The following is a 15,000-nucleotide window of genomic DNA, read 5'->3' on the forward strand; positions in this document are numbered from 1 at the left end:
CAGTGAAGTAAGTGCAAAAACAGAAAATCGTAGTGATAAAGTGATAATTGCGCAAAGTGTTTTTTAGTGTTGCGACCGAGGGTTCGTCTGTTCGTGCTTGTCGTTCACCTAGTCCGAGACCTCTTTCAGGCTCCCATGCTACCAGGGAGAAGTAATGTCGTAGGACTTATGGGGACGAGAGGCTTTAACCAACGAACAAACGTTCCCTCTATGGTATCGGGCGTGTCTCGCAAGATCGCCCCTACCATAAGACGAGGGAGGCTGTTTTTCTCCTCGTCATCCGAAGGCTTCTCGCAAAAGAAATCTTGGAGCAAAGTTTCTAGACCCTTAAAGCGGAAGTCAGTCCATTCAGGACAGGTCCAGCGTCCTGGCTGTAGCCATGGGGACAGCTCTGACCCTTTGCAGTCGTCGGAAGACGGTTCGCCTATTAAACGCAAGCGTAACACGGGGTCCGAGGGTCGCGGTAAAGGCAATGTTTTGCCAACACAGACGTTACCAAGGCCCATAGAATAGACAGGTCGACCCACGCGCAGCTTTCGCTCGGATGGCCGTTATTAATGTGACGTCAGAAGGTTCGACACCTGAGTCACGTGACTAAACGCACCGTCAAAAATCCCCCAAGGCAATCGGAAGCCCCTGTCCGGAAAGAAGCTCCGGGCAATCTAAAGAAGAGCACGTGTCCTCTTTCTCACATTTTCTTTCTCTCCTCTGTCTCTCTCTGACTGCTTGTCCATAATCTCATTTAATTATATTATTATTATTATTATTATTATTAAAATGATGATTATTATTATTATTATTATTATGATTATTATTATTATTATTATTATTATTATTATTATTATACTTTTGATATTAATATAAAATAAATATAATAACAACAGCCACCACCACCAACAACAATAACAATAATGATATCAGGAGTATTACAATAATAATGATAATAATAATAATAATAATGATAATGATAATAATAGTAATAATAATAATAATAATAAATTGATATGATTATTATTATTCTTTGACTCTTGATACCATTATTACTATTATTATCATTATACTCCTTATATTATTATTATATTGTTTTTATTATCATGGTTATCATTATTTTTAGTATTATTATTATTATCAATTATTATTATTATTATTAATTATTACCGTTATGATGGAGGCGATTTATAATTATACAATGGTCTCTCAATAATCATATTTGGAAATTTAGGCCTCGGGGCCAATATGACCTTGAGACAGAGCAAGGCTGTGAGACAAATTGAGTCGGAGAGAGATGGATGTCTGACCTCCTGGGCTGCTCATTAAAGACTGACCATAGGTTCAGCGTGGGACCTCTTTTGAACCTGTTGACACCACGGATGCGCAAACTTTTAAAATTTCAAGCGGCCCGTGGGTTGACCTGTCTATTCTATGGGCCTTGGACGTTACCTTCGTCTCGGCCCGTCCCGACTCCTGTTGATCCTAAATGGGTTGTCCTGCAGGACATGCAGACTAAGCTTGCCTCCCTTATGGAGAAGTATGACGTTGAGCAGGTTCACGATGAACCTTCGCTTTCGAGTCGCCGTTACACTAAACGAGACTCTGGCTGTCAGCCGCCCAAATGAGCATTTACTCGTCCGTTTGACGTTATGAAACGTGATGTCGGTAGTTTGTCACGTCAGTCACGTGACTTGGATCCTTACTCGCTGCAGTCCCGTGTTGACTTTCAGCCGCTGCCACAGCCTCGTGTTGACGTTCAGCCGCTGCCGCAGTCTCGTGTTGACGTTCAGGACGTTCGCCAACCAGCTCAGTTGCCTTGTTTTGACGTTGAACGTCAAGCACCGCAGTCAAGAGTTGTTTTAACTGCTCTATCTAGGCAGTCAAGGCAGTCTCGACTTGACGTCGAGCGTCCTCCCGCACCTGTTGTTGTTGCTGGTCAGTCCTTTAAGCAGTTACATGACGTAGCGCCCTTGACTGCTACTGATGCTCCTTTGCGTGTGGACTCTGCTTGTCAAGCATTGCCACCACGGCAGGTCTCTCCCTTGCTTGAGACTCGGCAATTGTCGGACGAGGTTCCTTCAGATGAGGAAGTTGCTGATCCCCCTCCTACTGATATTCCCTTGGGGACTCTGTCAGACGGAGAGGAGCCTAAAGCTGCTCAGCCCTCTATGGACTTTAAATAAATCATGCTGATTTTTTAAGGATCTTTGTCCGGACCATTTTGTAACTGCTGCTCCTCGTTCGCCTAAACGTCAGAGTTTACACTAGGCCTAGCTACTTTGAAGCCGTTGTTTTCTAAGCTAGTGCTCTCTCGCTCTTCTAAGAGAGCTTTACGTTTGCTAGGCGACTGGTTGATCACCAGGAGGAGTTTGGGGGAGACAGCCTTTGCTTTCCCTCCTTTTTAACTGGCTTATAGAGCGAGCGTCTGGTATGACACGGGAGAAGTTCTCGGCTTTGGAGTTCCTGCGTCTGCCCAGATAGACTTCTCAAGCCTCATAGACTCTCCCTGGCGCCTGGCCATGAGACGCTCCAAGATTTTATGGTCGGCTTCAGAGCTAGACCATCTCCTGTTAGGAGTTTTTCGAGCGTTTGAAGTTTTGCTGTACAATTATGTCATGCATAAACAAGGCTATCAGGGATGGCTCCAATGATCTGACAGCCACGTTCTCTGCAGGAACAAGGCTATCAGGGATGGCTCCAATGATCTGGCAGCCACGTTCACTTCAGGAGTATGTATGATGCAAGTGCGCTCAATGTGTTCATTGTCAAGACAAACTTCACGATGAAGTCTACCAAGCTGTCTTGACAGCATTAAGGGAAGGCGACTGGATGGTCTCTCTCGACCTTCAGGATGCATACTTCCACATCCCGATTCATCCAAACTTTCAACTACATCTGAGGTTTGTGGACGGGAAAGTAATGTACCACTGTCGAGCACTGTACTCCGACCTCATTCCTGCTCCTCTTGTTTTTACAAGGCCCTTGCAAAATGTAGCAAGCTTTCTACATTTTTTGAGGATTCAGAGCCTCCCTTTATTTTGACGACTGGCTAATCAGGGCGTTCGTCATTATATCACTGTCTGGAGAGCCTCTAATGGACATTAGACCTAACCAAGGAGCTAGGTCTCATAGTGAACGTAGAGAAGTCGTAACTTACAGTACCCCATCCCAGACTATTCTTTTTTTGGGAATGGAGATACAGTGTCTGATTTTTCGACCCTTTTCGTCTCCCGCAAGAATGGAACAAGCTCTGTTAAAAGTCCTTCACTTTCAAGAGAAAAACAGTTGCTCTGTAAGAGTTTGAACTAGCCTCGTGGGAACTCTTTCATCGCTGGAGTAGTTTATCTCTCTGGGGAGACTCAACCTATGCCCTTTCCTATTTCACCTAAACATTGGAACAAGGAGAAGGGCTTAGTGAGTATCTCTTTCCCAATCTCCAACTCAGTCTAGACATGTCTGACTTGGTGGGACAGCAACATCAGACTTCAAGAAGGTCTTTCTCTTGTGATCAAGAACCCAAACCATGTGTTGTTTTCAGATGCAGCGGATTTGGGTTAGGGAGCTCCACTGGACAGTCTGGAAGGCTCGGTTCTTTGATCCACGGATCAGAAGGAACTCCTTTTAAGGCAGTAACATCTCTCCTTTGGCGAGATTTGTGCAGAAATGAATGTCTTGGCGGACGGCCTCAGCAGAAGAGGACAAGTCTTCTCCATGGAGTGGACGTTGCATAAGACTGTGTGCGAGAAGCTATGGATGACATGGGGTCTACCCACCATAGATCTTTTTGCTACTCTCTCTGACAAAGAGGCTCTCGACTTGCTGCTTTCCAGTTTCAGATCCAGAGGCAGCTCACATAGACGCTTTCCTGCTGGACTTATCTCACCTGGACGTTTATGCCTTTCCACCTTTCAAGATCCTAGACAAGGTGCTGCAGAAGTTCACCTCTCACGAAGGGACCAGGTTGACATTGGTTGCTCCACTCTGGCCCGCGAGAGAGTGAGTAACAGAGGTACTTCAATGGCTGGTAGACGTTCCAAGGAGTCTACCTTTAAGGATGGATCTCTTACGGCAGCCACGTAAGGAGTCTTCATCAAAGCCTCCCCGCGCTTCGTCTGACTGCCTTCAGACTATCGAAAGACTCTCAAGAGCTAGAAGATTTTCGAAGGGGGCAGCCAGAACGATTGCGAGAGCTAGGAGAGCATCTACCATCAAGGTCTATGAGTCGAAGTGGGAAGTCTTTAGAGACTGGTGCAAGTCATCATCCATTTCCTCTTCCAGTACCTCTGTAGCCCAAATTGCAGACTTTCTCCTACATCTGAGAAATGTTCGCTCCCTCTCAGCGCCCACTATTAAGGGCTACAGGAGCATGTTGGCGTCTGTGTTCAGACATAGAGGCTTAGATCTGTCCAATAATCAAGATCTCCAAGATCTCCTTAAGTCCTTCGAGACCTCTAAGGAGCGTCGTATGGCAACTCCTGGATGGAACTTAGACGTGGTCCTAAGGTTCCTAATGTCCGACAGGTTTGAGCCATTACATTCAGCCTCCCTGAAGGATCTCACCCTCAAGACGCTTTTCTTAGTGTGCTTGGCTTTGGCTAAAAGGGTCAGTGAGATCCATGCCTTCAGTAGGAACATCGGCTTTTCTACAGATAAAGCCACATGTTCACTTCAGCTTGGTTTTCTTGGCCAAAAATGAACTGCCTTCTCGTCCTTGGCCTAAGTCATTTGATATACCTTGCCTGTCAGAGATCGTAGGCAACGAGCTTGAAAGAGTGCTGTGTCCAGTTAGAGCTCTGAAGTTTTATTTAGCTCGGACTAAATGCTTACGAGGTGAATCTGAGGCTTTGTGGTGCTCAGTTAAGAAGCCTTCATTGCCTATGTCAAAGAATGCTTTGTTATATTTTATTAGATTTTTAATCCGAGAGGCTCATTCTCACTTGAGTGAAAAAGATCGTTGCTTGCTTAAGGTTAAGACGCACGAAGTAAGAACTATAGCAACTTCTGTGGCCTTTAAGCAAAACAGATCTCTGCGAAGTATTATGAACGCGACCGTTTGGAGAAGCAAGTCGGTATTCGCGTCATTTTACTTAAAAGATGTCCAGACTCTTTATGAGGACTGCTACACACTGGGTCCATTCGTTGCAGCGAGTGCAGTAGTGGGTAAGGGTTCTACCACTACATTCCCTTAATTCCAATATCCTTTTAATCTTCTCTTGAAATGTTTTTAATTGGGTTGTACGGAAGGCTAAGAAGCCTTTCGCATCCTTTTTGATTTGGCGGGTGGTCAAATGTCATTTCTTGAGAGCGCCCAGATTAAGGGTTTTGATGAGGTCCTGTTGTATGGGTTGTCGCCCTAGATACTTCAGCTCCTGGGAGTCTTTCAGCATCCTAAGAGGATGGCTGGGCTTCGTGAGGAAAGCGGACTAACAAGGCAGAGTAATCGTTAGAGTCAGCTTCCTTACCAGGTACCTATATTTATTTGGGTTTTGTTATGATATAACTTTCAAAAACTCTAAGCATATACGCCGTAAACTGTATTAATACTGGTCTCTACCCACCACCATGGGTGTGAATCAGCTATTATATATTCACCGGCTAAGTTTAATATTTAAAAATGATATTTTGATTATAAAATAAATTTTTGAATATACTTACCCGGTGAATATATAAATTAAAGGCTCCCCCTTCCTCCCCGATAGAGACCCAGCGGGATGAGAAGAACTGGAGCTGTTTACATGTATATGCGGTATCTGGCCGATAGTCAGCGCTGGTGGGCACACCCGCTACCTTCATGGCGATCGCTCGCGAGTTTTTGAATTCTGTCGAGCCGTCGGAGTCGTCAGCTATTATATATTCACCGGGTAAGTATATTCAAAAATTTATTTTATAATCAAAATATCATTTTTTAACTTTTCTTTAATCAGTATTCATATAGCTTTTCTTTGATTAATATTTTTATAGCTTTACTCTAATCAATATTTATATAGCTTTACTTTAATCACTATCTATATACAGTCTTCTTTAATCAGTATTTATATAGCTTTTCTTTAATCAGTATTTATATAGCTTTTCTTTAATCAATATTTATATAGTTTTTCATCAATCAATATTTATACAGATTTTCTTTAATCAATATTTTATAGCTTTATTTCATCAATATTTATATAGCTTTTCTCTTCAATATCTATATAGCTTTTCTCTAATCATTATTTATATAGCTTTTTTTTCAATCGATATTTATATAGCTTTTCTTTAATCAGTATTTTATAGTCTTCTTTAATCAATATTTATATAGCTTTCTTTCATCAATATTTATATAGCTTTCTTTCATCAATATTTATATAGCTTTTCTTTTAATCAATATTTATATAGCTTTTCTTTTAATCAATATTTATATCTCGTTAGTGTTCAGTAAAATTTCGGTTTATTTTTTAATATTTATATTAATTTGGTGTAGGCTATCAAGTCATAAGGAATGAATTAAATAGGCTAATATGATTAGTCTATTATGTTTAAATTTCCAATTTTAAATTGGCGACATAAATGCATCATTCATTCCATAAGATTTCACAAATAAATATTATTGTTGCTGAAATGAATAATTTTACAACATTCAAAATATTCAGAGCTTTTTAAAATACTAGTGTAGCCCATATAAGAAGCCCATACAGCGACATGTATGAAAAGTAGCTTAAATTTATTATTTTTTTTTTTTTTCAAATTAAAGGAATATTAATCTTATCAAAATACGGATGTGTACCAACCGTGTGTCACACGATCGTACATAAATTATTTTGTATATATTATGCTTGTATCTGCGCTCTTCCCTCGCACTAGAAAGAACCAGAATAGACATGGCTGCGTATCGCCTCTAACATTGCCTGTCTTGTGAACATGAAAATGCCTGTTGCCTTGAGGTTTTGTATATAAAGGAGAGTGTTCTTTAATAAAGTTACTCAGTTGATTGCTTCCTGCCTTTGAGTCACAACCTTGCTCTCGGCCCATCACAGATGTATGCAAGAAGCCCATATAACGACATAAGAGTAGCTACCAAGTTCTCAAATTAAAGGAATATTAATCTTATTAAAATACGGATGTATGCAAGAAGCCCACACACACACACACACACACACACACACACACACATATATATATATATATATATATATATATATATATATATATATATATATATATATATATATATATATATATATATATATATATGAAAAATAGCTACCTATTTCTCAAATTAAATGAAGCTTTATCTTGGCTATTGATTTAAATCAGGAGAAATGATCAAACAAACGATATATAAGATTAATTACGAGTACAACTGCCCTCCCGAGTCGCCCTCTTGTAGTAAGCAAAGCATTATTCAAAGCGCTTCCTGTGCTTCACAGACGATAGTCTCAACAAATTGCTTGTCTTCGAGTAATGGAATATGGATTTTCACTGAATTATTATTATTATTATTATTATTATTATTATTATTATTATTATTATTATTATTATTTAAATTATTATTAAAATTATTATTATTATTATTATTATTATTATTATTATTATTTGCTAAGCTACAACCCTAGCTGGAAAAGCAGAATGCTATAAGCCCAGGGGCCCCAACAGGGAAAATAGTCCAGTGAGGAAAGGAAATAAAGAAAGATAAAACATTTTAAGAACAATAACAACATTTAAATAAATATTTCCTATATAAACTATAAAAACTTTAACAAAACAGGGAGAGAAATTAGATAGAATAGTGTGCCCAAGTGTACCCTCAAGCAAGAGAACTCTAACTCAAGACAGTGAAAGACCATGGTACAGGCTATGACACTACCAATACTAGAAAACAATGGTTTGATTTTGGAGTGTCCTCCTAGAAGAGCTGCTGACCATAGCTAAAGAGTCTCTTCTGCCCTTACCGAGAGGAAAGTAGCCACTGAACAACTACAGCGCAGTAGTTAACCCCTTGAGTGAAAGAAGAATTGTTTGGTTATCCCAGTGTTGTCAAGTGTATGAGGACAGAGGCGAATCTGTAAAGAGTAGGCCAGACTATTCGGTGTATGTGTAGGCAAAGGGAGAGTGAACCGTAACCAGAGAGAAGGATGCAATGAAGTACTGTCTGGTCAGTCAAAGGACCCCATAACACTCTAGTGGTAGTATCTCATCGGGTGGCTGGTGCCCTGGCCAACCTACTACCCACAATATATTTGAATAAATAATGTCCAGATATTAACTTCTAACTGCTCCTCCTTTTGGTATTACATGATATTTTTTTTTTTTTTTTACTGTTAATTCTTCTCTTGTAGTTTAAATGTTTCCTTGGTTTCTTTCCTCACTGGGGTATTTTTCCCTATTGGAGCCCTTGGGCTTATAGCATCCTGCTTATCCAACTAAAGTTATAGCATAGCTTGTAATAATAATAATAATAATAATAATAATAATAATGCGCTAATCCCATTCCTTAATGTGAAAGATTAATAAAACTGTGTAGGCCTAATCTTTTCAGCATTCCCTTATTAATAAGGCCATTAGGCCTATGGAAACCCTTTTCATCTGATGATTCCTGAAAAATCCCTCAACAGTATTTCATTTATTAATTCCGGATGGGATGAGAATAGGAATCAATTCCTATTGGGATCTGGTGAAAACCTCTCAATATGTTTATACGGAATTTTGATGATTAAATCCTATTCATTCCTTTCCAATAGACAATTAATTTTTTTCTTTAAATCTCACTTCAGATTTAATCATTAAATATTTTTAATACTGATAACCATATGACTTGTGAATGGATGAAGAAATTAAGAATGCACTACAAATGTAATGATTTTTAAAAAATATTTATCTACCAAATAAAGTTCTCTTCTAGAATTTCTACGTTTGATAATAGAAAAAAAATACTTATATTCATAATTTGCGCAAAATACTTTTCCATTTCTATAAATTAACATGAGATTGGTAGGAAAATTAAAAATTAAAAAAACAGGAATTCCTGGTACACAATGCTCTGCGAGGCGAGTTCCTGTGTCTAGCCCCACCAACCACTGATGCCATCTCTCCCTATACCATCTGTTTGCTTTTGTGCAGGAAGATTGTGACAGGGTGCACTTCTTCGCTGCTAGGTTTACTAGGGCATTTCTTCACAGCTAGGTGTACTAGGGCACACTTTTCCACAGCTAAGCGGTACACTTCTTTGGAGCTAGGTGGTGCACTTCTATGGGGCTAGGTGTACTAGGGTACACTTCTTTGGAGCTAGGTGGTGCACATCTATGGGGCTAGGTGTACTAGGGTACACTTCTTTGGAGTTAGGTGGTGCACATCTATGGGGCTAGGTGTACTAGGGTACACTTCTTTGGAGCTAGGTGGTGCACTCCTATGGGGCTAGGTGTACTAGGGTACACTTCTTTGGAGCTAGGTGGTGCACTCCTATGGGGCTAGGTGTACTAGGGTACACTTCTTTGGAGCTAGGTGGTGCACTTCTATGGGGCTAGGTGTACTAAGGTACACTTCTTTGGAGCTAGGTTTACTAAGGTACACGTCGTTGGAGTTAGGTGTACCAGGGTACACTTTTTGGGAGTTAGGTGTACTAAGGTACACTTTTGGAGCTAGGTTTATTAGGGTACACTTTTTTGGAGCTAGGTGTACGAGGGTACACTTTTTTGGAGCTAGGTGTACTAGGGTACACTTCTTTGGAACTAGATGTACTAGGGTACACTTCTTTGGAACTAGGTGTACTAGGGTACACTTCTCTGGAGTTAGGTGTACTAGTAATTCCTGTGCCCATCTGTCCAGAAGATTTATTGTAAAGGGAGAAATTGCTATGACTCAAAGCAATGACTTACCTAAGCCCATAAACAACCATCATGGCGTATGAGGAGATGATTATGGCGATCTCAGCGTACGACCAATAGTTCTTGAAGTACGCCCTGCCGTTTTTGTACATTGCGCGGGTCTCTCTCACGGTGTAGAAAATAATGAAGAGGATGAATCCGACCTCACACGCGATGATGAATGACCCGAAGTTCGAGAGATGTTGCAGGAGTCTAATTCCCTCGAATCTTGAAAGAAAAAAAAAAAGAAGAAATTGTTATTCCAACTTATGAATTTTATCAATTGATATTTTTTTTTCTTTTTTCTTTTAGATAAACTGTTCTTTTACGTTGTGGAATAGCATTGGTGCATTTATTTTTTTTTTTTATTTATATTGAATGCATATACACTGTATAAACTGACACAGCCCATTCCCATGCACATTTATTTGCATATTTCTTGTATCCGCCGTTTTGAACTGGCATATATTCATAATGTGTTTATATTTGTGTGTATATATATATATATATATATATATATATATATATATATATATATATATATATATATATATATATACATATATATATACACGTGTATATATATACATATTATTTATTTTTTACACTATATATATGAATGATATCAATATCCTTCCATCAACCCCACACAACTTTCAAGCACTAGTCAGCCTTCAACTTCAACCACCCGTCCTCTGTATCTCTCCCTAGAAATGCCATATATATATATATATATATATATATATATATATATATATATATATATATATATATATATATATAGATATATATATATATGTGTGTGTGTGTGTGTGTGTGTGTGTGTGTATTTATGTATGTAAATATATATATGTATATATATATATTTATATATATTCATTTATATATATATATATATAAATATATATATATATATATATATATATATATATATATATATATATATATATATATATGCATAACTGTATGTGTATATACATGTGTATATATATATATATATATATATATATATATATATATATATATATATATATATGTATGTATATATATATATATATATGTGTGTGTGTGTGTGTGTGTGTGTGTATAAATATATATACCCAGGTGAGAGGAGGTACCCCGAGAGAAAAGTTGGAGGGGTGGGTATGGTTGGATTTGCGTGTACGCGTGTCTATATCTATCTAGATATTTGGCGTCATTTTTGACTGGTGACGTACACTAGTCTTAAATTAACACTTATGAATTGCATATCCGAATAATTCAATTCATGTATGTATAAATGTTTAGAAAGACTTTCAGTTCCATAATAGATAAATGAACTATATGTTATTTACAATAATATCTCAAAGGCAATTAAGACAGTAGGCAGCCACAGACATATCAGACATACCTGAATGTTGGTGTAATTCCTCCTCCGGGAGTATACTCAGCCATAAGAAGACCCGTCCCAAACAGGTTTACCTACAATACATTAATATGAATGATGTATTATGTAGAACAGAAAAAACTCAACTTAGTAAATAACAAAATAGCTCTATGAAACTTGTAGAAAAATATTCCCGTTTAATGTTTATCTTTTCCGAAGGAGGCCTTGTGTATACCAATGTTCCCTAGTCTAGGGTAGTGCCATAGCCTCTATACCAGTGGTTCCCAACCTTTTTTCTGTCATTACCCACCTGCACTCAGTTCAACCTTTTCTGTCATTACCCACCTGCACTCAGTTCAACCATCCAGATTTCCCCCTTCATGCCCCGCCCAGCCCTCAAGCCCTCTCGCCTGCCTCAGAAATGGGCATGACACTCCAATTCTCCCCTTGAATATCATTTCTTTGAGAACTGATATGATCATATCACAATTGAATGACTAACAACAAATTGCCGCACGTACTGTACTATGAGGACATTTTCTGCTTCTTTTGGTTAGTAGGTAGTATAATTATTTCCCCCCTGGAAGCTTCAAATTTCCCCCCAGGTTGGGAACCACTGCTCTATACCATGTTCTTCCACTGTCTTGAGTTATAGTTCAATTGCTTGAGGGTACACTCAGGCACTCTATTCTATCCATTTCCGTATTTCCTAAACTCGCTGGCCTCTTGGAGCCTTGGGGCATATAGCATCCTGCTTTTCCATCTAGGGTTGTAACTTGGCCTGTAATACTAATAATAATTTTTGGGATTTTCCCGATTAGAAGATTTGCTTTCATGTGAAAGTAACTCAATGAACTGAACAATTAGTAAATGGAAGTAGAAGGAACGTTCCAAGGAAACACAAGTTATGCGTACACTGCACTGACGTCACTACCGTCCTACTTCCAAGTTATCTTCTCTTTCCCCATAGTCCTTCGTTGTTGTTTCTTTTTTTATCATTACTCTAGAGATCATAGTTGTCTGAAGAGGGACACAGTAGATTGTTCTTTTTCTCTTATCAATACTCTAGAGATCATAGTTGTCTGAAGAGGGACACAGTAGATTGTTCTTTTTCTTTTATCATTACTCTAGAGATCATAGTTGTCCGAAGAGGGACACAATAGATTGTTCTTTTTCTCTTATCAATAGTCTCTTCCCATGAAAATTGTCATTTAAATATGCGGTCCCGAGACTATAAAATAAGCTCGCACGAAACATTCGGATGATTGAAGACATTGAGGCTTTCAGTAAGTGAACAATATACGATATGAAATGTTAAATACTTTGAACAAACAAGGTAAAACGACAGTGGAGGTTCTGTAGAGAGTGGGGTTCCCCTGCTGTATGGGACGGGAAAAGCAGCCATCAAAGTAAAGTATTGTTATTCAATGAAAGAGCGATTCACTACATACATTCTAATAATGGATTTGATTTTTGGTTTTGAAGCTCGTGAAATAGCTAAACCTGTTTTAATATTTTGGTTATTTAATATCCTATTGATTACTGCTTGATACTCTTCTCATTTGATTCCAATTCTAATATTTTTTCAAATTTCTTATTTAGGATTTATTAATTTGGGCAATATGACCCGACGTTGGGGCTTGGGAGGCTAGTCATCACCCAGGTACAATTGGCATAAAAGATTAAGAGAGATTGGAAGGAAAGTTAGAAGAGAAATAAGAGAAAAAATAGTGGGATCGGAGGTTAAAGAAACGACAAAAAGTGAGTGTTGCTAAGGATGTAGTGATGTCCACCATGCACAGTTTGTTGTGTACTAAATGAACTACCCCACCTCAAGGGACTTTTATATTTGAAGTAGTTATTCCTTTACCACTTCTATCGACAGGAGTGTATTATTATTATTATTATTGAGTTAAAAGTGATAGCTGCATCGGCAGAGTTTATTTTCTTATCCAATTTTTCTATTTTCCGGATAATTCTCTTCTCTTGAGCGCTGCAATCAGCCAGCAGACTTGAAAAATTCATCAGTCGGGTGAATGACAAAATCGGGAAGACGTCACAGACTGGTTTTCCCGGCCGAGATCATCGTACACCAGACACCATACCATATCAGCTCCGATCAACCAATGAAAACCAATGAAAATTCCAGCCCTTTCACTTGTAATCCTGATCCTGGGTATAAATACCACCCGACTGCAGCATCCACCATGGATACCAGGGAATGAAAAGGCTGATGAGCTAGCCAAAAGCACCAAACACATTCACAATGTACAGGTGCACGTACAGCCTGCACTGAAACAAATCAAAAGCAAAATAAAGACACAGCTCAAGGACAACCTAATCAAGGAACTACATATGAGGATAGAGAATGGCTCTCCCTCTGCAACATGGTACAAATGGGCATCGGAATTAGAACCCCCTCCCATAGACAGATACACCCCAAGAAAACTGGCAGTATGTATACACAGACTCCGGCTGGGTTACAAAGCAAACTGGGAACTCCTAGATGACATCCAGAGAAGGTGTGAACACTGTGATGTCATACCACAACAACCCCTCCTGCACTATCTACTAGAATGCAGAGAAACAGCACAGCTACGAGGTGATCTACTTATAGACACCAACACACCACATGCCATGAAAGAGGCAGCCACACTGGCAAAAGCAATTATCGAAAGCATACACACACATGCACAGTTGCTTTCAACACTACCTCCACCAAGGTAAGACCTCCTCATTCCATGCACCATCTCATCCCCTCGTTGTAAGGCTCTATTCACATCACCCCCTTTCACTTCTCAACTAATCTACCACTAAAAATCTCTCTGCAGGGACCCTAGGAAGTAAAGGGTTGGACAACCTCACCTGCACAATTTTTCTCTAATCTTCAAAAGCCTTACACCCCCACTTTTCAAACTACCACTATCCGAGAAATGATGGCCCTCTACCACTACCACCATCATCCTTACCCTATCCACATCTTTTTCTACTACTAAAAACCTTTCAAATTTCCATTATTGCAACTACCTTAAAAAATTTTACAGATCACCTACGGGCCAACCAAGGGAAAGGCCCGTGCCAACAACAAGTGTTGGCTTCAATACCCCAACAACAACATCATCCACCTCACTCTCTACCTGAAGAAGAGGAAGGACTTATCCTCGAAACGCGTCGTAGTTTTTACTATTTTGTACCAAAAGTTTTACTTGTATTTTGTGAGAATATACTTGAAAAGTCTTCCCGATTTTGTCATTCACCCGACTGATGAATTTTTCAAGTCTGCTGGCTGATTGCAGCGCTCTAGAGAAGAGAATTATCCGGAAAATAGAAAAATTGGATAAGAAAGTAAACTCTGCCGATGCAGCCATCACTTTTAACTCAACCTGCCTAAAAGAGGGTCTCCTACCACGATATTATTATTATTATTATTATTATTAGTAGTAGTAGTAGTAGTAGTAGTAGTAGTAGTAGTAGTAGTAGTAGTAGTAGTAGTAGTAGTAGTAGTAGTAGTAGCAGTAGTAGCAAATTCACAACCCTAGTTGGTAAAGAGGGATGCCTAAGCGTAAAGGCTCCAACAGGGGAAAAAAGCTCAGTAAGTTAAGGAAATAAGGAAACTGAGTGTAGCCTCAAGCAAGAGAACTTTACCCAAAGACAGTGGAAGACCATGGTAAAGAGGCTATAGCACTACCCTTGACTAGAGAACAATGGTGTGATTTCGGAGTAACCTTCTCTTAGAAGAGCTACTTCCCATAGCTAAAGAGGCTCTTCTGCCCTCATCAAGTGAAAAATAGCCACTGAACAATTACA

At 39.0% G+C, this 15,000-nt stretch overlaps 1 protein-coding gene across 1 annotated transcript in view; it reads right to left on the minus strand.

Annotated features, from left to right (window-relative positions):
- The window catches only part of LOC137626112 (polycystin-1-like), a 195,669-nt gene that overhangs the window by 25,550 nt on the left and 155,119 nt on the right, over window positions 1–15,000 (minus strand). The window contains exons 61-62 of the mRNA XM_068357188.1: window positions 11,218–11,288; window positions 9,840–10,055 (exon numbers count right to left, since the gene is read on the minus strand). Coding sequence (XP_068213289.1) covers window positions 9,840–10,055; window positions 11,218–11,288 — 287 coding nt within the window. The remainder of the gene's footprint in view (window positions 1–9,839; window positions 10,056–11,217; window positions 11,289–15,000) is intronic.

The sequence above is a fragment of the Palaemon carinicauda genome, chromosome 33 (assembly GCF_036898095.1).
Source record: "Palaemon carinicauda isolate YSFRI2023 chromosome 33, ASM3689809v2, whole genome shotgun sequence".
In the NCBI taxonomy this organism is placed as follows: Eukaryota; Metazoa; Arthropoda; class Malacostraca; order Decapoda; family Palaemonidae; genus Palaemon; species Palaemon carinicauda.